The 23,560-nt window shown below is 32.3% G+C and overlaps 1 protein-coding gene across 1 annotated transcript; it reads left to right on the top strand.

Annotated features, from left to right (window-relative positions):
• Positions 1–1,720: 1,720 nt before the first annotated feature.
• Positions 1,721–20,264, top strand: LOC134271936 (tenascin-like). The gene is made up of 19 exons (XM_062754166.1): positions 1,721–1,807; positions 3,348–3,446; positions 4,238–4,348; positions 7,905–8,009; positions 8,586–8,693; positions 8,771–8,875; positions 9,532–9,639; positions 9,720–9,824; positions 10,481–10,588; positions 10,669–10,773; positions 13,679–13,786; positions 13,857–13,961; positions 15,517–15,624; positions 15,692–15,796; positions 16,438–16,545; positions 16,623–16,727; positions 19,011–19,118; positions 19,192–19,296; positions 19,963–20,264. Exons 5-19 carry the CDS (start codon positions 8,591–8,593, stop codon positions 20,262–20,264), a joined length of 1,788 nt encoding a protein of 595 aa, XP_062610150.1. The 5' UTR covers positions 1,721–1,807; positions 3,348–3,446; positions 4,238–4,348; positions 7,905–8,009; positions 8,586–8,590.
• The last annotated feature ends 3,296 nt before the right edge of the window (positions 20,265–23,560 follow it).

Raw genomic sequence — 23,560 nt, 5'->3', positions numbered from 1 at the left:
CAAAGCCCTTTAGGTAGACTAGATTTACATTCAACAACATTATACAGTATATTATGCAGTGTGAAAAGCGATTGGAATCTGATACATTTTTCAAAATATTCAGATGTTTTATCATGAAAACACTGCAGCATTTTTCAAAAATAAAATTATACCTTATAAAGCAGATGAAAAACATCCAAAACAGAAAAGTCTTAAATATTTTTTTTGACAAGATAGATCATTCAAAATTTGATATTTCTGACACCATATTTTATCACAAAGTTCGTATCATTTGAATTATTTTGTTAAATTTTTTAACTTTGTAAACTATTAAAATGCGAAGATACATGTATTGTGAATATACTTGTACAAAAAGTATAGTTATACACCGAAGGAAGAAAACCGATGTTTACCTGTGTAGCTGCCTTCTTTTGCAAATTTTTCACCTAACTTCCTAACCTCGGAATTTTAACGTCTTTTTTAAAAATCATTTTACAAATGATCGATTAAGACTAATTTAAAAATCTTAGGCTCATACATTATGAAATGTTTCAAAATAAATTATTCTGTTAATATTGCCTGCGTAAATAAATCCTTGAATAACGTTTTTAAAATGATGAAACAACGTTCAATTTACCTTGACTTAAAAATTCATAAGCAGAAGTAACTATCGGTATCATTCTTATTATTTAATAGATGTAATTCTAACAGTATATATACAAGATGAAACTCATTTTTTGATAACATGTAAAAACTATGATCATCAAAGAAAATAAATATTTCAGTTAATTAATAATAAATTTCCATACTTCTCAGATTTAGATAATGAACAAAAACTTTATTGGTTACTAAATACAGAAGATAAGGAAACTCTTAATTTTGTTGGCATTTATAAATGACAACATGTTATAGTAGTCTAAGTCCATTAAACGTGTACATACATACTGTTGTATTTCTTTTAATTGAAACAGGGTTATTGCTGAAATGATTTATGTCATTTACTAATTGTTTTGCTTTTCATTGCCTTATCTTTTCCTTATTATTGTAATAATTTCATACTTGTCTGTTCTTGGCTCTAAATTAGAAATAAAATGCTATGTTTGTGATATGTTATGTTATATAAGAAAAGCAGAATTACTCATACAGCTCTAAAGGAAAACCAAAGAAAATGCAACAAACAATAACCTGTAGTTGTACATAAAATTCCCTTCAATCTTTCAACAGTTTTCATTTAGTATTTTTAATTGTACTTCACATACGTAAGATATAGAATTTTAGTCTTAAAACTACTATATTTTCAGCCACAAAATCTTGATAACCTTTCATATTTTCACAAACATATTATTTTCTTGTCACAAAAACTACATTTTACCGTACAATTTATTCCTAGATTGTCTTTACGACCATGACTGTCATGATTGCTCTCAGGGTCATATAGCATCTTGTACCCATGGAAAGTGTCATTGTTCAGGTATTTTAGTGCTTCTGTGATTGTTTATAAGAAACCTTTATTTAAGATCTTATTTCAGTGATTTTAGCACATTTCATTTTTAACTGTAAGAATAAACGTCAAAAGCCAAGCATTTAATACAAAGTCTTTTTATTCGGAAGATCCCATTTAATTGCACAAACTTTTCATTTTATTGCCATTGCTGGCTTTAAATGTCATATATTTTATATAGATATAGATATGTATATTCATTTTTAGACTATTCACATACCACCACTCCGTCCAGTAGGTCGAATCTTTGTCTGCATACCTCTGATTGTAATGACTGTCCTAGTCATCTGGTTCCTCATTGTTTTAACTACCGCTGTGCATGTACAGGTAAAAGTCAAAATGAAGATAAAAAAGAGAAAAAATCTAAAATCCATTCAGGGTAAAATATACATTTACAATAGTGTTTCTTCCTTATATCTTCGTTATGTTAAAATACGTATTTAGGTTGCATAAAACACGTGAAGGCAGGAATAGCAATACAGAAGCAAGGCTTTTTTAACACCCCGTACTTGTTAATTATAGTATGAACCGATTAGATAGTTTTAAGAAATGAAAAAAGTTAAGATGATTAACAGTGATCACACTAAAATCTACTACCCATACAAATCTGTGAAATGGGTGAAAAAAAACTTTCAATCCATAAATAAATAAACAAGATATGTTTGTGAAACACTATGCGCCCGGCGGCAACAAAGTTACAAAAAAAATTAGTATATAAGTCACAGTCAAGGTCACAAGGTCATTGATATTAATGTTATTTGAAAGAACTTTCGTAGTGGAGTATGCATACCAAATATGAAGTCTATATCTCCTATGGTTCAAAATTTATGGCAAAAGTTTGGAAACAGCTATGTTTAGCATTAAGGTCACAGTCAAGGTCACAAGGTCAATGACTTTAGTTTCATTTGTATCAGCTTTATTAGTGAAGTATGCATACCAAATATGAAGTCTCTATCTCCTATGTTATGGCAAAAATTTGAAAAAGCTACAATGTATTTTTAGCATGTAGGTCACAGTCAAGGTCACAAGGTCAACGACCTTGGTGTCTTTTGAAAGAACTTTATTAGTGGAGTATGTATATCAAATATGAAGTCTATATATTTCAAGGTTCAAAAGTTATGGCGAAGGTTAAAGTTTTCAGCAGACAGACAGACAAACAGACAAACAGATAAACAGACAAACAGACTGGACAAAAACAATATACGGCTCGGATCTATCGATCCGGGCGCATAAAAAGATTGATATTTTCTTTTTCAAAAGAGTTGATCTAATACACGGACGATTTATGAATGAACATTTATATAATTGAATAGAATATGAAGCAAAATTGCAAGTTTGTAAAAACGTGTACCAAAGGTTAGGAGGTGTTCTAAATAATTTTTTATCACAGATAAAAAGACGCTGCTTGATAGCATAAAACGATTGAATGATTAATTGTATATTGTTTAACTTATCTCTCGAGCATTGTTTACTCATATGGAGACGCCACCACGGTGTTGGTGGAGATGTGCAAATTTAGTCCAATACTCTGCAATCTGGGCCATTTAGCATCTTTTTCGTGCCAGCACCTACTGCGACACGGATACTCGGATTATGCTCTTTCATCAGAAGGACTTGTCTGCACGTCACACAGTGGGATTCGAACCCGCAACGTAAGGATCAACTCCATAAGTTGCGACTCTAGAGCAGACACTAGATAACAACTGCACCGAAGGGGCAACTTACATTAAACAAAGCAAAGGGTCAAATTGTTTATTTGTTAGCAAGAATTTAACTTTTAATTTAAAAGTCTTTACGTAACTAATACACATGGAAAAGAACAGCAATAATGACATATCTGTTTCTCTGAATATCTTTACATTTACAGAACACCCAACGACGAAACATTGTTACCAACACTCTGACTGTTCCAGTTGTTCTGAACATCACGTGGGAATTTGTAGTGAACACAGATGTACATGTACAGGTAAAGAGTTAAATAGACACATAAGAAAAATTGTATTTATAGTTATTATTACTATTTAAAATAAGATTAACAAATAGGCCTTTGAGCAGTGAGGGATCTTTTTCGTGCCAGCACCTCCTGTGACACGGGAACTTGGTTGAATACAGTCTGTTCAGTAGAACCAGTTTCGACTTCTCACAGTTGGATTCGAACCCGCGACGTAAGGATCAATTCCTTTCTCCGCAACTGTAAAGCAGACGCTCTTCCCACTGCGCTAAATTGGCGACAAATTATGTTTTTAAGAAGACATTGGTGTTTTGTTAATACAGTAAATGTAGACAATTAAATATGACTGATGTGATTATTCAATTTCTTTTGAATCAATATATTGCTATCATAACTTAAAACTTTTGATCCAATGAAATGTATCAAATTTCAAGGCGGTTGAATTTTTAAAGTTGAATAGTTTGCATCAATTAACTGAAAAAAAATTAAATGATGAAAAGAAATCTTAACATTCAGTCAAACAAATGATTGATAATGATAAAAAAAAAATGCTATGGTCAGAATAAGGTTTCTATCTGTTAACATGTCAAAGAACCTAACCATAAAACCAATGACATAAATTTACATATCGTGCATTTATTCAGCAGTTTTACTTTTTCTGTTTCAAAATCGAAAGTCTTGTCTTATTATTATGATGGTAAGGGATTTTCATCCGAATGTCAATTATTAAAATCAAAATTAAATGCCCATCCGCTTCAATTAAATCGAGCTCGTAGCTCATTCGATATACATGTATTTCCTCATAGGAAGTATCCACTGCAGTGTTGGGAATTGTGATCGTTTTGGATGTCCCAGCGGTTCGAATCCAGAATGTATTACAGACGAAAACGGTCATCATCACCGGTGCACTTGTAAACGTAAGAATCTTTAATTATAAGTTTCATCTTATCTATGCGTACAGCAAGCATTTTCTATGCCCCCGTAATCGAAGACTAGGGGGAATATAGTTTTTGTCGTGTCCGTTCGTCCGTTTGTCTACCTATTTATCTGCTAAAAATTTAATTTTGCCCATAACTTTTAATTAAGTGGAGCTATGACTTTCATATTTCACATGTGAATTCCTTGTGACAAGAATTATAATTGAGTACCACCAAATTTGATCTCGGAATTGCATGAATTGGGACACATTTTTACACAAAAATTTCCAACTTTTACTTTCGATATAACTTTTCAACGGTATATGCTAGGACTTTCAAATATGTATTCTTTGTGACAAGAAATTTCATTGGATACCAACAACTTTGATTTTATGACCTTGACCTTGGATATTTAAGTACTTTTAATAAACTTGAACATCAGCCAAAACATTTGAACGGTAAGGGCATAGCTTTTGATACTCTACACGTATCATCCTTGTCAGGAGACCTTTCATTAAAACCAAGAACTTTGACCCTTTCTTCTTGACCTTGGATCTACTTTTTAAAAACAAACATTGACCATAGGATTTGAAGGGTTGGGCTAGGGCTTTCATACATCACAAATTTAATTTGAGACCTTTGAGACCTTAATTTAAAATCCAATTACTTAGACTGGCTTACCTGTCTAATCCTCGATATACAGACAGGTGACCAGTAATGTAAAGAGCCCTCTACCGGCTGCATTGAATGGCGGATAAAAACTCACGCTGACGTAATCTCGGGAAAACCAAAACAGAACACAGAGTGCAGAGACATCGGCTGTAATAATTGTTGACGTTTCAACAGAGACCTATATATCATATATATTTCACTCACACCTTTCGCTTCTTTGAAGGTATTTTAACTAGGCTTGCGAATCTCTTATCACATTAGATACCATACATTACTTGAATCAAAGAAAACTGAAACATTTATTAATTGAAAATTACACGTTTTAAACAGTCATCGTTTTAGGATGACTCAATGACTCAGCAGATAGTCGTAGCTTATCAGTTTATTGTGGTTATTTCCCATGCCAGAGCGTAGAGCAGCGGCGATAGATGGCGCATCGATCAAGCCAGGGATTCATGGCTTAAGATGGCGGTAGTCATCTCTCGTTTCATACGACTGAGACAGGAACTGCCATTCTACCAATCACCTTGACTCTTTGAGTTCGACTTACCTTTCCAAAACATATCCTCGACCATAACTTTTGAACAGGATGTGCTAGGGCTTTCATATTTCACAACTGTATTTCTTATGATGAGACCTTATTTTGGGTACCAACATATTTAATTTGCAGAATTTTATTTGGAGAAAAGGATAATGTGTGCTATGGTGCCATACGGGTGCATCAGTGTTTCACAGAAACATCTTGTTTTAACAATATTTTTTTTTTGTATTTAAACTTGAATAACATTTGAAGTCAAAATTAAGTTATTTCCTTATTAGCGTGAATGATGATTTATTATATAATCAGTATATTAATGATGTCGTTTTAAGGTCTTTCCTTTCAGACGGAAGACCTTATAGTGATTCTACTGGTACTTTTAATTTTTTTAAACCCTTTTCTTGTCAGACGGATTTCTCAGAGATGACTGGACGAATTTTCGTAAAATTTTCAGGGATGATAGAGAACCAAAATACGCTCAGACTTTTCTCTCAATTTTTCAAAATTTACTTCCAGCGGTCAGAAATGTCCGATTTCGTTTTTTTTTCCCTAAAAATATTTTGTCCGATTCATATCTAAGAAACGGTAAGAGATTAGGATACCAAACTTATGCGAATAATAGATCTTGAAGAGTAGGCAAGTCCGATTGGGTTGAAATTGTCCGCCGTTACTTTCAGTCGTTACAGGAAATTATCAAAATGTCAACGTTTCTTTTTGGAATCTTTTTTTGCATCACTTTATTGCATCTTATTTGTAGTTTCGAAATATGTCAGTCACACCGGAAACAAAAACGACAGTTTCCGGTTATAAGAAAAAAAATTTCTTTCCATTAAATATTTTTTATAGATGAAGTATTTGCAATGATTTTTGGTTATGTCATTCAGATGGCAAATGTCTAGAATGACGTCAAATATCTTTGTAAAATTCATATCCGGTCGCTTGATTTCCTGTCCTCATATTAAGTTATCATAGAGGATCTCGGAAACGGTAAAAGATTAAGATACCAAACTTATAGGAGTGGTAGTTCTTGATAAGTAAGCAAATCCATTTGGATTAAGATCGTCCATCGTCACTTCCGGTGATCACAGGAAGTGATCGAATAAAATAAAAAATCAAATTTTCTTTTTGGAATCCTTTTTTGCATCACATTATTGCTTCTTATAATTATTTGCTGTTTTGTCAAAAGAATTTCAGATGAGGTATTTGAAGTGATTTTACATTTGTTATCAAGACTTCAAATGGCTTGGTAATATTGAAAATCTTGGTAAAATACACCTCCGACCGTATGTTTTCGTGGGCTGCGTGCAATATCGTATCGGCTAACCTAGCAGCTAAGTAGTAGATATCTATCTCTATTGAACGGACAGCTAACGTAGCTGGTAAAGGTTAGATTTTGAATTAAGATATATCAGTAAAAACTTGTTACTCAATCAAAAAAATGTTTATTTCAGGCGAATATATATATTTAAATTTGCATTTAATTCACTTAGATGTAGGAAATGAGCTTCCTTTTAAAAAAAAATCTTATATGCTGTGAAGTTGTAAATAAGGCCATCTTGGATTTGGGACGTAGCATTAAATATTTATGGTAACTCCATACGCAGCGGCTACGTAGGTTCTCGTGTAGTTTTACGTAGCAGCTACGTAGAAGCTACGCTGTTGAACGCACACCTGTATCCAGAATATGAATTCTGTTTTTTATTTCTTTTTCATTTAATATTATTTGTAAATATTATATGGCTGTTTTTAACATAGAAAAAAATCATTCATACAGAAAAATAAAGAAAAACGGAAGATCTTTTTTGTTGCTGTAGCAACAAATGCAAGAGTTTCTAGTTATCTATATGTTTATTTCTTAAAACCATAGCTTCTAATTCAACATGTTGTTTTGTGATCGACTGTGCTCACAGCAGTTGATGCAATCCTAGACAGAAGTACTCGATTTAACAAAAGACAATTTTTTAATCGAAATTTGTCCCTTATTTTTAATAAAACATTCCTTATAGACATGTAAAAAGTTTCTGATTTCAACAGATTTATGAAGAGATGAAGAGAGGGTCCAACATAAAATTGAAAATATATGTATTTATCTGTTCTATGAAAGTGACTTTTTAATAAATAAAATATCGAATATTAGATACATATGATGTGCAAGATTTCTTGCATATATTTCCACAAAAAATTATCCCTACTATTGAACCACCCCTGATAATATAAAGAAGCAATAATATTGAACAATCCAAATTCTTCAACAACGTATCTACATTTACAAATTGAAACATGAACTAAAAGAGACTTAGTTTAGAAACATGAATAGAAAAAAAAATTGAAATACTTTTTTTCTAGCATCGGCATCTGCCACGATCAGCCACTGCAATGACAATTCTGACTGCACTATTTGTTCTGACTATCAGATTGGACAGTGCATCCACAACCAATGTAACTGCTCTGGTAGGTGTACAGATTTTCATGGACAATTAAAACTTAAAACGTTGTAATATTTGGGTAAGTATAGAATTGTAAAAAAAACTTTAACAACAAAGATATATCCTGTGTAAAAATAAGTATACATGTATGTCTCACAATAAAATCCCCACACACCTGTAACAAAATGTGATTTTTTTCTTTAAAGAACTTCTAAAATGGTATTGATATATGGAAAAAGAATTGATTTTGATGTCTTCACCTCATATATGATATTCAATTGTAGCAACGGTTTTTAATTTATTACTTAAGCAAAATATTCTTAAATTGATCTTTCTATCAATGATTTCTTCTTTATTATGCAAACACAGAAATCATAACAGATGTATGCTTGATAGATATTTTAAGAAATACCATACACCAATGGCCATTTCAGCAAACATTTCATGTAGTTGAACAATTGTTGCAATATTAAAATATCTCTAAACTTCCTCATGGCAATCTGTACAGTAATGTTAAATAGTGTTATTGGTTTAGGTTTCAAGAATAAAAATTACCATTGTGAACTGAAAGAAATACTAAACATCATGATTTTTCCTCTAGCCCAAATGTCCTGCATTTACAACAATGATTGTCATGGGTATGGTTGTGGAAGCAGTTTATATCCACAATGTGCTAACCTAGACGGTCACTCTCGATGTCTTTGTGAAGGTAAGAATTTTCGAAGTGGCGAATAACGTATGAAGCGCTAATGAATTAACAAAATGAATTTTCTATTTTAACCTTAGCATCTTCACCATCTGCCAGACACGAATGTGAAAAAAGTACCGACTGTACTAAATGCCACGATTATCAAGTTGGACAGTGTAACCACAACCAATGTACCTGCTCTGGTAAATGTTTAGAATGATATTGACAATTTAATGTGAACATGGAGTAGCCTTGATAAACATAGGATAAGGAGAGAAAACCTTTACAATTGTACAGATTGATGTAAGTTCAGTATCCTCACATGAGTAGGGAAAATTTAAGGAAAAGTTAAAATTTTGCAAGTGCGTATAACGGAATTGCGATCAACATCTATTAAATCTAAAATTATGTATAAGAAAAAAGCAAAGAAATGCTTTCGTTCACTATTAAATATCACATGTCGGTCATTTTTTAACGAGCATAAAATTAATCAATGGATCAGCCAACCAAATGCAGGTATTTTCTGCACTATAAATACGGACTCAAATCTGTCGTGTGTCCAAGAAATGCAATAAGAAAATACATTATGCTAAATTAGAACAAATTGCCCTGAACTTAATACTGAAAAATTAATCGTGTTTGCATATTGTTAATTGTTGCAACTGATAACTTCTTCACTACAGAAGATCATCTTTTCTACAGTAGGTCTGAAACTTTGACAATGATATAAGGTTATGACTTGGAATAGAAATAGTAGGGGAAATAATAGGAGAAACTTTATCTGCAATTGAAGAGAAATCAAAACGCTTTCTTTAGTACGATTCTGAAAACAAATTATAACAATGCGTTTTTTCTCTAGCCCAAATGTCCTGCATTTACAACAATGATTGTCATGGGTATGGTTGTGGAAGCAGTTTATATCCACAATGTGCTAACCTAGACGGTCACTCTCGATGTCTTTGTGAAGGTAAGAATTTTCGAACTGGTTAATAGCCTATTATGAAACGCTAATTGATTTAATACACGAATTTTCTATTTTCGTTTTAGCATCGTCCCCATCCGCCAGACACGAATGTGAACAAAGTACCGACTGTACTAAATGCCACGATTATCAAGTTGGACAGTGTAACCACAACCAATGTACCTGCTCTGGTAAATGTTTAGAATGATATTGACAATTTAATGTGAACTTGGAGTAGCCTTGATAAACATAGGATAAAGAGAGAAAACCTTTACAATTGTACAGATTGATGTAAGTTCAGTATCCTCACATGAGTAGGGAAAATTTAAGGAAAAGATAAAATTTTGCAAGTGCGTATAACGGAATTGCGATCAACATCTATTAAATCTAAAATTATGTATAAGAAAAAAGCAAAGAAATGCTTTCGTTCACTATTAAATATCACATGTCGGTCATTTTTTAACGAGCATAAAATTAATCAATGGATCAGCCAACCAAATGCAGGTATTTTCTGCACTATAAATACGGACTCAAATCTGTCGTGTGTCCAAGAAATGCAATAAGAAAATACATTATGCTAAATTAGAACAAATTGCCCCGAACTTAATACTGAAAAATTAATCGTGTTTGCATATTGTTAATTGTTGCAACTGATAATGTCTTCACTACAGAAGATCATCTTTTCTACAGTAGGTCTGAAACTTTGACAATGATATAAGGTTATGACTTGGAATAGAAATAGTAGGGGAAATAATAGGAGAAACTTTATCTGCAATTGAAGAGAAATCAAAACGCTTTCTTTAGTACGATTCTGAAAACAAGTTATAACAATGCGTTTTTTCTCTAGCCCAAATGTCCTGCATTTACAACAATGATTGTCATGGTTATGGTTGTGGAAGCAGTTTATATCCACAATGTGCTAACCTAGACGGTCACTCTCGATGTCTTTGTGAAGGTAAGAATTTTCGAACTGGTTAATAGCCTATTATGAAACGCTAATTGATTTAATAAACGAATTTTCTATTTTCGTTTTAGCATCGTCCCCATCCGCCAGACACGAATGTGAACAAAGTACAGACTGTACTAAATGCCACGAATATCAAGTTGGACAGTGTAACCACAACCAATGTACCTGCTCTTGTAAGTGTGTAGAATGATACTGACAATTTTAAATGAACATGGGGTAGTATTAAACAGAGGACAAGATTAGAAAACCTTTACAATTGTACAGAATGATATAAACAGATGTGTAGGGAAATTTTAAAGAAAAGTTAAAATTGTGCAGGTGTGTATAACGGAAATGTGATTAACATATAAAAAATCTTTTAAAATTATGTATAATAAAAAAAATCAAAGAAATGTTAACGTTCCCTTTGTCACATATCAGTCGTTTTTTTAAGTTAACGAGCATAAAATTAATCAATGGATCAGACAATCAAGGTCATGTAGTTTGATTTTTTACACTGTAAGGGACCAGGCAAAATTTATTACTGGTTCGGTTTTGTAGAGTAGGATTTCCTCCGTAGAACCTTTCCCCTCCGGAAAACTGACTCCAGAGTAGAATTTCCCTCGGAAAACTGGCACCAGAGTAGGATTTCCCCTACGGAAATCCCACACCAGAGTCAATTTTCCGGGGAGAAATCCCACTCTATGTAGAAGTAGTAGAGTGCGGTTTTCTCCAGAGCCAAATTTCCCCCGCCAATATACTGTAAATCACTTTTTATTCGCGAGAACTTTATTTTCGCGTAATTACGCGAGACTGTGTTTGCGAAAATTTAATTCTCGCGTATAATAGTATTCCTAAAGATTAGATAGAGTATTAACCACAATTCGCGAAAATTTTGTCTCGCTAATAAAGAGTCAATGACTATCTCGCGAAAATAAGGTGTCGCGAAAATTTAGTGATCTACAGTACCCCTCGCCCAAGAAAATATAATTGTTGCACTTATCTTTTGAGGGTGGATGGGGAGAACATTAATTGCTACAAGTGTCCCTTCTTCGAAATGGTGACCAGATTGCCCAAGTTTTCGAGGGGTGGAAAAATTTCAATGTTACACTCAACAACATGCTATATTTATTATATTATGAAAACACATATTACGATGAACCTTGCAAGCAATTAATTTTGCGCAGTCAACATTTTTGTAATATCACCCGTCGTCAAGCAGTCTTGACTGTTGCTACGCTGGAGGGTGTGGCGTCATTTTAGTCAGCGGATACTAGCTATAGTGTTTTTAAACAAATATTTCTCGAAAAATCAGATTCAACTAATTTACATGAGAGTATGACTGTTTTTTTTTTATAACTGCTAAATAAAGTAGTCGAAATGTTCAACTTTTATATAGGAACTATTTTTAAAAAATATATAACAAAACGAGATTATTAGTTCTACTCGTTTTAACATGCAAGATAATTATATCCTTTTAACGAAATGCATATCTGGTTATAAGATACCAGCTAAGTGGTAATGAGAAAAATTTAATTCGTTTGATCGAGATACGACCTCAAACATTTTTTAATTCATTGGATTCAAGTAACATACAAGTAGTAAAAGATATACATAAATAAATGACTTTCTTTGGGGGAAAAACTTTAGATAGATTTGTTATACAGCATAATTAAATATATGTGACAGATACAAGTACCAATGGGCCATTAGAAGTTTTAAGACATCAAATATGAGGATATTTACATTTTCTTTTAAAAGCTAAATAGTCATGTTTTGACTCCATGATTTATGCTCAGAAAATTCTTACTATATTCATTAAAAAAACGTTTGTTGTTTATCATGCGACTGTGGTTTATATACTGACTCTATAAGAAAGGAGAATCCTACTCTGAAAAAAAGAGAGGGGGAAAATTTGCTCTGGTTTGAATTTTACCCACGGGGATGCAGTGGGGGATCCTACTCTAAAGTACGATTTCCGGGGAGAATGCTGGCTATGGGGGAAACCTTACTCAACAAACAGACATGTGACAATGCGTTTTTCATCAAAGAAAGTCATGTAACAAAAACATTTTTAGCATTTAGTACCCATGAGACACAGACTTTCTTAGAGTTTTCAACAAAAAGAAATCTTTAAAAAAATTCGCATCTTTTAAAGTCAAATGAAGGGTACAAAGGGCAACATAAATCTTCAAATTAAAGAAAACATTTACAAAGTAACGATGTTAATAAGTGATTTGTATATTAACAAACAATAAAACTTTTATTGATGTTTGAAATATCTGTAATCTGAAAGACTCCAATTCTTTAGTAACTGTTAACATTGTACTTTTTATATTTTTGTTCCAATTATCTCACTAACATCAAGACGAACCGGTAACCATGGGACAATGTTTTTTACATCTAAAGGCATGGGACAGGTCTTTTTCAATCACAAATGCCATGGGACACATTCTTTTTTTTTAAAATGAGAATTTTGTTTTGTACCGGTCCCATCATTGTGATAAATTTTGCCTGGTCCCTAAATACAGACTTAAATCTGCCGTATGTTATAGAGATTCAACAAGTATTGAATTCAACAAGAATTCAATACATTCTGCTATTTTAAAACGAATTGTCTATATAAAATACTTCTCAATTAATCATGCTTGCGCATTGTTAATTGTTGCAATTGATAACTTTTTGACTACAGTAGGGTCTTCTTTTCTGCAGTAGGTCTGAAAGTTTGACCATTGTGCAAGGTTTTAGCTTGGAATACAAATAGAACGGAAAATACATGTAGTAGGAAAAAAAAATGCACTTGAAAAGAAATCAAACGTTTTTCCATTGTCCGATTTTAAGGATGCTAGGGGGTCAACAAATTATTTTTTATTAACCACCAGATATAACTTATTTTTTTAGATATGATATCTTAAGCTGTCAACTATCATTTGGCAAAGAAAAAATTCCTAAATTTAAGTTGTAAAATTTGATCATTTTATTATATCTTTATATGGAGCTCTTCTTCTAAAGGAGATCGAAATTGTATAAAAATGGCCACAACAACCCAGCCCCTTTAAGAAAAAGTAATACATGTAACAGTACGATTTTTTTCTGTAGCTGAAATATCATGCAGTTACAACAATGAATGTCATGGTTATGGTTGTGGAAGCAGTTTGTATCCACAATGTGCTAACCTAGACGGTCACTCTCGATGTCTTTGTGAAGGTTAGTATTTTCAATGTAGCGATTAACATATGAAACGCTAATGAATTAACAACATGAATTTTCTATTTAGCATCATCACCATCCGCCAAGCACGAATGTGAACAAAGTTCCGACTGTACTAAATGTCCCGAATATGAAGTTGGCCAGTGCAACCACAACCAATGTACCTGCTCTGGTAAGTGTGTAGAATGATACTGACAATTTAAAGTGAACATGAGGTAGTATTAAATAGAGGATAAAGAGGCAAAACCTTTACAATTATACAGATTAATATAAATACAGTTTCATCAGTTAAAACTTTGGCAGGTGCATATAACGGAAATAAGATTAACATCTCTAAGATCTTTAAAATTATATAGGCTATGAGAAAAAAAGCAAAGAAATGTTAACGTTACTAAAAAGTTAAAAGTGCCAATATACAGCATATTTTTGACATTTAAGGGGTAATTCTATGCTATAAATTTAGCGTGTGCATGCACTGATGGACAGAAAACATTATGAAAAATACCAGCATTACAATTCACTTGACCTTGACCTTTGACCTACTTTACAAGGAATACCCCCGGATAATTTAATTTAGCTTAAAGCTTTTGAATATTGAATGGCGGGTATTGATAATTAACATTTACACATTTTTATGACTTCATAATACTGTTTTTGAAACTGTATAATTATGATATTCAGTTACCACACAAACTGATATATAAATATTATGAAAATAAATCGGGATCCCACAACGGATCGTTTAGAGTGTCAATATTGGTGTAAAGACTTTGAAACAGGTATTAACACATGTACTATGATAAATAATCATTTATAATGACTTCATTTTAATTATTCATTTCAATGACGTAGCGTCGTTTTTGAAACTGGAGCGAAGGGGGGGGGGTGTCAACGAGGTAAAAAGTTAACAAGCAAAAAATTGGAAATTGAAAATCATATTTGAGGGGGGGGGGTGTTTAAGGGTTAGATTCAACGTCTTTCAATACATATATTTTCCCAAACATTCTACTTTACTTTTATTTGACCCTTTCTCTTACAAAAAGTGAGGGACGGAAGGGGGGGCAACCGGCCTTTCAATGAACATTTTCAATAGTAAAAATTATTCCTGAGACAAAGTGCCCCCCTTCCAGTTGTTACGTGTAAATAGGTGGGAATCAAATTCTTTTATTGACACACTTTATCGGTCTAATACTGTGTTGTTGTTTTTTATGCAATTATGAACTACCATGCTATATTTTTGGCATAAAATACTGTAGCATATAATTAGCCGACCAATCAGATTTAGTTACTTCTTCAAAGAAGCTAAAAGCAGGTAACACATGCTTTCTTTGGAACACTCTAGTTAAAGTTAAGCATGGAATTAATAAATGGATCCGACAACCAAATACATGTGGTTTGATTTTTTGCACCGTAAATGCAGACTCAAATCTGTCGTATGTTTGAGAGATTCAATAAGAAAATACATTTCTAATTTAAAACGAATTGTCCTTCATTTAATACCTATCAATTAACCCTTTTTGCACATAGTAAATTGTTGCAACTTCTTTATAACAGTAGGTCTTCTTTTCTAAAGAAAATCTGAGAGTTTGACCATTATACAAGGTGTTGGCTTAGAATAAAAACAGGAGGGAAAATAGTAGAGAAAATAAAATGCAAATGAAAACATCAAACGCTTTTCTCTAATCCGATTTTAAGAAAAAATAATACTAGTACAATTTTTTCTCTAGTCAGAATGTCATGCAGTTACAACAATGATTGTCATGGGTTTGGTTGTGGAAGCAGTTTATATCCACAATGTGCTAAACTAGACGGCTACTCTCGATGTCTTTGTGAAGGTAAGTATTTTTGAAATGGCGATTAACATACGAAACGCTAATGAATTAACATGAATTTTTTATTTAGCATCATCACCATCTGCCAAGCACGAATGTGAGCAAAGTTCCGACTGTACCAAATGTCCAGAATATCAAGTTGGCCAGTGCAACCACAACCAATGTACCTGCTCTGGTAAGTGTGTAGAATGATACTGACAATTTAAAGTGAACATATTGTAGTATCAAATAGAGAATTCAGAGAGAAAGCCTTTGCAATTAATATTGTACAGATTGCTATAAATATAGTTTCCTGAGATGAGAAAAACGGAAATGCGATTAACATTTATTAAATCGTCTGAAATTATGTAAGAGAAAAAAAAGCAAAGAAATGTGTACGTTCACTTTACCACATGTCGGTCACTTTCAAAGTTAACGAGCATAAAATTAATCAATGGATCAGATAACGAAATACATGTAGTTTGATTTTTATTTAACTGTAAATGCAGAATCAAATCTGTTGTGTGTTCGGAAGATTCAATAAATTCAATAAGAAATTACATTTTGCAAACCTAAAACAAATTGTCATTTATTATTACTTATCAATTAATCATGTTTGCATGCTGTTAATTGTTGCAACTGTAAATTTCTTTAGTGCAGTAGGTCTTCATTTATACAGAAGGTCTGAAAATTTGACCATTATGCAAGGTTTTGGCTTAGAATAGAAATAGGCGAGAAAATAGTAGGGAAAAATAAAATGCAATTGAAAAGAAGAAATTTCTCTAATCCGAATTCAGGAAAAAGTGATACATGTAATGGTACGATTTCTTTCTCTAGCTAAAATGTCATGCAGTTACAACAATGATTGTCATGGTTATGGTTGTGGAAGCAGTTTGTATCCACAATGTGCTAACCTAGACGGTCACTCTCGGTGTCTTTGTGAACGTAAGTATTTTTAACAATGATGAACAATCCCTTATAAGTGAATTCATTTGACATGAATTTTGTTTTTCTCACCTTAGCAACGCCATCATCAACCAGACACGAATGTAATGGGAGTTACGACTGTACTAAATGTCCCGACTATGAAGTTGGCCAGTGCAACCTCAACCAATGTACCTGCTCTGGTAAGTGTATAGAGTAAGATAGACAAATAAGACTGGGTTCGTGATGATACATAATATAAATACGACAAATAGAGAAATGTTCATTTGTTTCTAAAAAATGAATGGAAATGTTTGTGTAAACAAATTATTCTTGCAGGAAAGTGATTTAAAAAGACAATAATCATCTTAAGAATTATTAAGGAGGGAATCTTCTCATATTTATTGTATTTAAATATGAATGAAATTTTAACAGATTCAAGAAGACACTTTCACTAAGTAATTGTTGGAATGGAGTTCCACTCGACCGTAATATGCTAGAAGCAATAGCATAAAATTACTTTAACCAATCATTTAAAGCATTCTTCTTTTATTTTAAAAACTTAATCAATTTTCTATTTGCCTGAAATGATTCTTTCCTAAAGGGTCTATAAGATGATAATACTAAATTGACATAAACAAATAAACAAAACTAAATCGTTATTGCCTAATGCGAATTTTCTCTATTTCTTTTTTTTTAATTTCTACGGATTATTACTTTTTAATATGCTTCTTAGATTTATTTTTTTTTTGTATTTTTACGTATAACAAAGAACAGCTGAAGTTATGCAAAAATAAAAAAAATGATATGAAACAAAAAACTTTTGATAGTTTACTTAGAAAGAAAAATGCCTTTTATCGAATTTTATTTTTGCTCAAATCTGATCTTAGATAAAATGCTTTTAAAGCTAACAAGTTTCTAGTTTGATTGGAAAATCATATTTATTTCATATATATTAAAACTTTATTCCATAACTTGAATTTTGAATTGCATTAGGAATTTTCTTGAATTTGATTGCTTAAAACTAAATCTAATGTTCAGTAGTAGTTTTTGAGTAGCAGAAACGCCGCCATTCCGCCAAATATATTGTCTTTGCTTGATATCAAATTGAGTTTACAATTTCTGTTTCTGTTTTCAAATGGGCAAGGAAGAAAAATATGATTTATAATATCCCTTATATTTTAATATATAACCAAGTATACTTTAACCATTTTACCAGACAAGAATTACTACCTGACTTTCATATGATATATATTTTTAAATAAAGACGTTTTAAAGTACCCTTATCATATCTTTTATCGTCAAGTTTCCTAATGATGAAAACCTTTTGCCTAGTAAAAGGGTCTTTCGTGGATTTATAAACTATCAAACGTTTCCATTTCTAGTACAATGTTTTGGCAAATATACTGAAACGCAACACCCTACTTTAGGGGGAAATAATTATGTAAAGAAAAGAATTTTGTGTCTTAGAATTATGAATATCTTCAATTTGGTATATATCGGTGATTTAACGGTTGAACGATTTTCATACAATAACCAGAAGTCAAGTTTGAGTCTGCTTAACAGAAATAAAAAATTGAATGTTTAACAAAACATTTGACAATATTATGGAGTTTTAAGGGTTCGTACTGTTCATCTTAAGTAATGCAGCAATACTTCAAAACATAAAGTCTCCTTTCGTTTCCCATAATGATGCTAAGGCTTCTTGAAAGTGGCTTAAATACGCATTTCCATTGCTTTAGCTTAAAAATCTCAAAGTAAAGGTGATAGAGAGTTGATGATGCTAAAAATACACTACATTACGCCTCAACGGGGTCAAACGTATCATATGCATAAATGATAGTCCTTGAACCGGAAGTCCAAGAGTTACTACAATAAGTTAGAGAAAATTCGACCTAATTATCTGAAAAACAGGCTTTTAAAAATGGCAAAGAATAATTCCTTCACTCAGATCTCGATATTGAATAACCTATTGTGTCGTAGAAATTAAGCTGCAATTGATGTTTAGGGCAGTAATGCACGTTGTAATTGATTGGCTGGGAGGGGGTGTTTTAACAGTCAAATGTTACTTAGTAAAGTTAAAAGATAAACATTTAACATTTTTATCAAATCTCAGAGGTTTTGAGGCTATTTAAAGTAAATTTAGCCTTACTCTATTCTTTTTGAAAATCATTAGATAAAAAATTCAAACATTTGTAGATTACTGTTTGTTGCGTCTCTTGTGCGTTTCAGTATATATGTAAACATATAAATGGCATGCGCAAGACGTGTTCAGTTAGAAACAACATATTAGTTTTGTCTCATGTCAAGTAGACTGTCTGTTGTTGCATTAGCTTTAAACTTTTTTTTGCCAATCTAACATTAGGTTTGAAATGTTGACTTTTATAGTGTAAGAGTAGGAATGACAGAAATTTGGGGGGAGTGCAAATGTTTTCTTCAGTTTTTTTAAAAAACAGTGATTCTAGCATGACTTTTTTTTTTTATAGCCGAAAGGACGTGTGTTTACAACATTGATTGCCATGAGTATGGTTGTGGAAACAATTGGATTTCAGTTTGTGCAAACCTTGACGGTCACTCTCGATGTCTTTGTGAACGTAAGTATTTTTTGAAGAGTAAACAATTCATAAAAGGTTTTTGATTGATACGAATCTCTTGTTTTCACTTTAGCATTGTCACCAACTTCCAGACACGAATGTGAGAAGAGTTCAGATTGTACTAAATGTCCTGATGATAAGATTGGACAGTGTAAACACAACCAATGTACCTGCTCTGGTATGTACTTGATAAATCAAACTAGCTTTAGAGAAAATTGGTGATGGGTAGACAAGGAGAAAACCCTTTACAATTGAGATGATTTTATATTTTGATCACACAAATTGAGGTTTCCCTGATCAAAAAATAGGTATTATCATTCTTTGCATAACGTGTGAGTTACCAATATCTGAAACTCATACTATAATAAAAATTTATTGATACCTTCAAGAATATTCGATGCCAAGCCTCAATTCTTACTTAACACTTTGCCCACAGAGATCTACTATGAATACAATTATGTTCATGACTTTTTAATTTTGTTTAATTGGTAGCATAAGTATGCATGTGATTGGTTTTTTTTTAATTTGTATAATTGCTAGCATAAATTTGTCTCGCTAAATTTAAGAGGGAATTTTGACAAAAATAAAATATTGCATTATTAATAAATGTTTGAGAAATATGAAACTGACATGCTGCGTTAGATAATACATTCATAAATGCATAAATATTCTCATATATTTTTCCTTACTTGTAGAGATTAGGTATACATACATTTACACTTCATTAATTTAACGCTTATTCAAATCTTGTCATTTTTTGTAAAAATGAATGATTTTTAACAAAACTTATGGTGAAAGTTTTCTTCTCATCAAACTTTTTCATATAATTTTTCACATTAAGCAGATACAACAACAACAGAAACAACAGTATTTACTACATCTGCTCCATCTTCCACAAAAACACAAAGCAAACTATCAACATCGATTAAATCAACAACAGCAGGGAATACTTCACCAATTACTCCAGTAAAGCCGGGTGCATCTTCTACAATTTCAGTCATATCAACCTCATTGTTATCAACTAAAAAGGCAACAACAACAGACCAAGGAAAAAGTACTGCCTTTGTTTCGACGACAATGCCTACAACGGCCCAAACAGATTCAACGAAAACAACTAGTTACCAGTCAACTATATCTTTAGGTTAATATTGATTCTGTGCTTATGCTTTTACACACTTGATATGCAGTCTCTGCATCATAGTTGTTTCGTAGTTTATTATTTCTTGTAAAAGAAAGAATACTTTGATCGGAATGAAACTAAAGAACTATGATTAAACAAGATTCCATATCCGCAAATCCCTTTTATTCTGCTTCGGATAAGAGATATTGGTGACATGTCCATTAATACATTAATACACATTGGTTCCTTTTCAAATTAAAACTCCAAACAGTATATTTGGGTTTACAAACAATATTTTTAAAAAAACTGAAGTCAAATACATTTTATAAAAGGATCTATTAATAGCTTTTGTGATAGCATAGAAATCATATTAGAAATGAAAGGCCCCTTGAGCATCAGGAGCTTTTTGTACATATATTGTTAAAAGTATGATTTTTCTCAAACGAGGTTTTACATATTTTTATTTATTTGTTTTAATATTTACACTTTAGCATAATATTTAATTTTCATTTACGCTTTGAGGTCAAAAATGATTATTTTTATGAAAATAAAAAGACCTAAGACTTACATATATTTACAAATTATCACATTTTCGATTAGCAGAAACATCGACATCCGCTTCTTCAACACCAACATCGCCGGATACAACTGTAGGTTAGTTGTTGTTTTTTTCATTTTACTCCAAACAATGTTTATATACGAGGGTTGTTCGAAAAGTTCATGGACAACTGTGATATCTTTTTTATTTGACGTCATATGTTATCCAAATTTGATAAAAATATTTTAACAATAAATCCAAATGATTTGTATTAAATTTTTCCGAAATTTAACGATTTATTAAAAACTTATCCAGATTTTAAAAATGCAAAAATCGGATCGCGGAGCAGGTCAAAATTTAGTAAGTTACAGACAATACACAAAATAATGTATGTAGTCATATTCCCTGTAAAATGGATAAAAAACGAAAAACAACCTAGAAATTCAAAATAAGAATTGTTACATCTACTCGTATACCAAATTTTGGTTTTATATTTTGCTTTGTTGAAAAGTCAACCTGAGAAGATAGGTAGTCCTTATTGAAAACGACAAAATCTATGACGCCGTAGAACGTCACAGAGCAGCAGATAACGATTCAGTTTTGTGCTTTACTCAGGGAAAATCCTGAATAAACTCTAAAAATGTTAAAGGAATCAAAAAAATATGTCACAAGCGAGTTGTGAATGTGTGTACAAATAGTACAGGCAGTATTTGAGTGACAGAGAGTCTGTATCGGATGAGGATGATCTGTGAAGAAACTGTTTAACTGTAAAAATCTGAACAAAACTTTAAAAAGTTGGAACGTCAAGGAAAGACATAGGCGCTTCAGAGTTGCTTATCCTGTGAAAGCAGAGTTAAGTTTTAAAAGAAATTAAAACCTTACATGTAACAAAGGAAATTATACAATGAGAGCAATTCTTTAAAAAAAAATGTCATGCATTAGAAAAAATATTTAATGAATGGGCATTGGATTACACTGTGTGAAATTTATGGGGATAGTATTTTTTAAGAAATTCTCGACGTCGATGTTTTGAAGTTAAGTGTGCTCCGCGGGTACAAAACATGCTGATTTTAAAATGATGTTAAATCGAATGGAATACAACTTTACACATCAACAAAACAAATATTTTTACATATTATAATGTGCTTATTTTAAATTTCTAGCGAGCAGTATAACAAATATTGACATCGTCCACGAACTTTTCGAACAACCCCCGTAATATGTAATAGGACATGATGATCCTTAACAGTATACTTGTGTTTGTGTTTGTATGTTGTTTAACGTCCCTCTAAAGAATTTTTCATATGGAGACGCCACAACTTACCTTTAGAGCTGCATTTTTTGTCCTAATTACGCTCGGCATAATCAACATTGAGCGGTTAGGGATTGTTTTTCTTGCCAATGAAACAGGACCTCGGTTTATACGGTTTCATTCGAAGGACATGTCTACACGTCCTACATTGAGATTCGAATTGGCAACGAAAGGATTAGCGCCTTACTTCGCTACTTTCAAAGCAAACGCTCTAATCACTGCTTCCTACGAGCGACTTAGATATGTTGTGCTAGTGTTCAATATATGTTTACAAATTATAAGGCAGTGATTTCATGGGTTACGTTCATGAAAGTATCTTAAAACACGATGTTTATAATAATTTGTGAAATACTGTGGAGGGGATGAGGGCTAAACTGATACATAGTTCAGGAGAGGTACATTAATGGTTTTTAAACTAAAAGGACCATAGTTGCATAGTTAAGATTATTTTCATAATTTTCACAATAAAAAAATATGGTGTGTAGATAAACAGACTGGAGATCCTAGGCATCTGAAGCCTTTTGTACATATATTTTTTTAAAGTATGATTTTTCTCAACCGAGTTTTTACATGTTAGCATGTTATTTAAGTAACTTCCGATGTCAAATATTATTAGTCGCCCGCGTGGCGCAGTGGTTAGAGCGTCTGCTCTAGAGTCAAAGTAAAAAGTTGATCCTTACGTCGCAGGTTCGAATCCCACTGTGGGACGTGGAGACCGGTCCTTCGGATGAGACCTATAAACCGAGGTCCCTTGTCGCAGTAGGTGCTGGCACGAAAAAGATCCCTGCCTGCTCAATGGCCCTGAGTGCCGAGTATAGGACAAAATTTGCAGCTCTCCATCGGCAAGTGGTGGCGTCTCCATATGAGTGAAAAAATCTCGAGAGGGACATTAAACAATATACAATCAAACAACAATTTTTATTATTATTAAAAATTAAAAAAAACTTAAGACTTTGAATGCTTAAATGAACATTTAACTCTTTACAACTTACTGACCTGTTATGCAACATGCACTTAATGGTCACCTCATAGAAATATGACGTTACCATTTCCCAGGAAGCACTCTATAGCATGCTACAAGTTTCTCTCAAGTTTAACGTGAATAACATTATGACGCAATAATATTTTAATGAGAAAACAATTTTTAATATTTTATGAGATTTTAGAAAGTATAAAATTGAAGGAAATTGGCATTAAATTTAAGATTAAATAATATTTTTAAAGCGCGTGCAAATGCTTGATTGTGGGGAAACGGTATATGCGTGATTTTGTGTTAGAAATAGAAAATGGTATAAGCGTTAAAATGCGTGACTGCTGGAAAGGGGGTTAAAATATTTATGTTTATCATTATATTTTCAATAGCAGAAACATCGACATCCACTTCTTCAACACCAACATTGCCGGATACAACTGTAGGTTAGTTTTTTCATTCAAGTATTTTCTCATTTTACTTCATACAATAATGTTCATGT

This window comes from Saccostrea cucullata, unplaced genomic scaffold (genome assembly GCF_032062105.1).
Source record: "Saccostrea cucullata isolate Sc308-1 unplaced genomic scaffold, CSIRO_AGI_Scuc_v1 ctg1016, whole genome shotgun sequence".
Taxonomy (NCBI): Eukaryota; Metazoa; Mollusca; class Bivalvia; order Ostreida; family Ostreidae; genus Saccostrea; species Saccostrea cuccullata.
The sequence above is the reverse complement of the archived record's forward strand: the minus strand, read 5'-3'. Positions and strand labels throughout refer to the sequence as shown.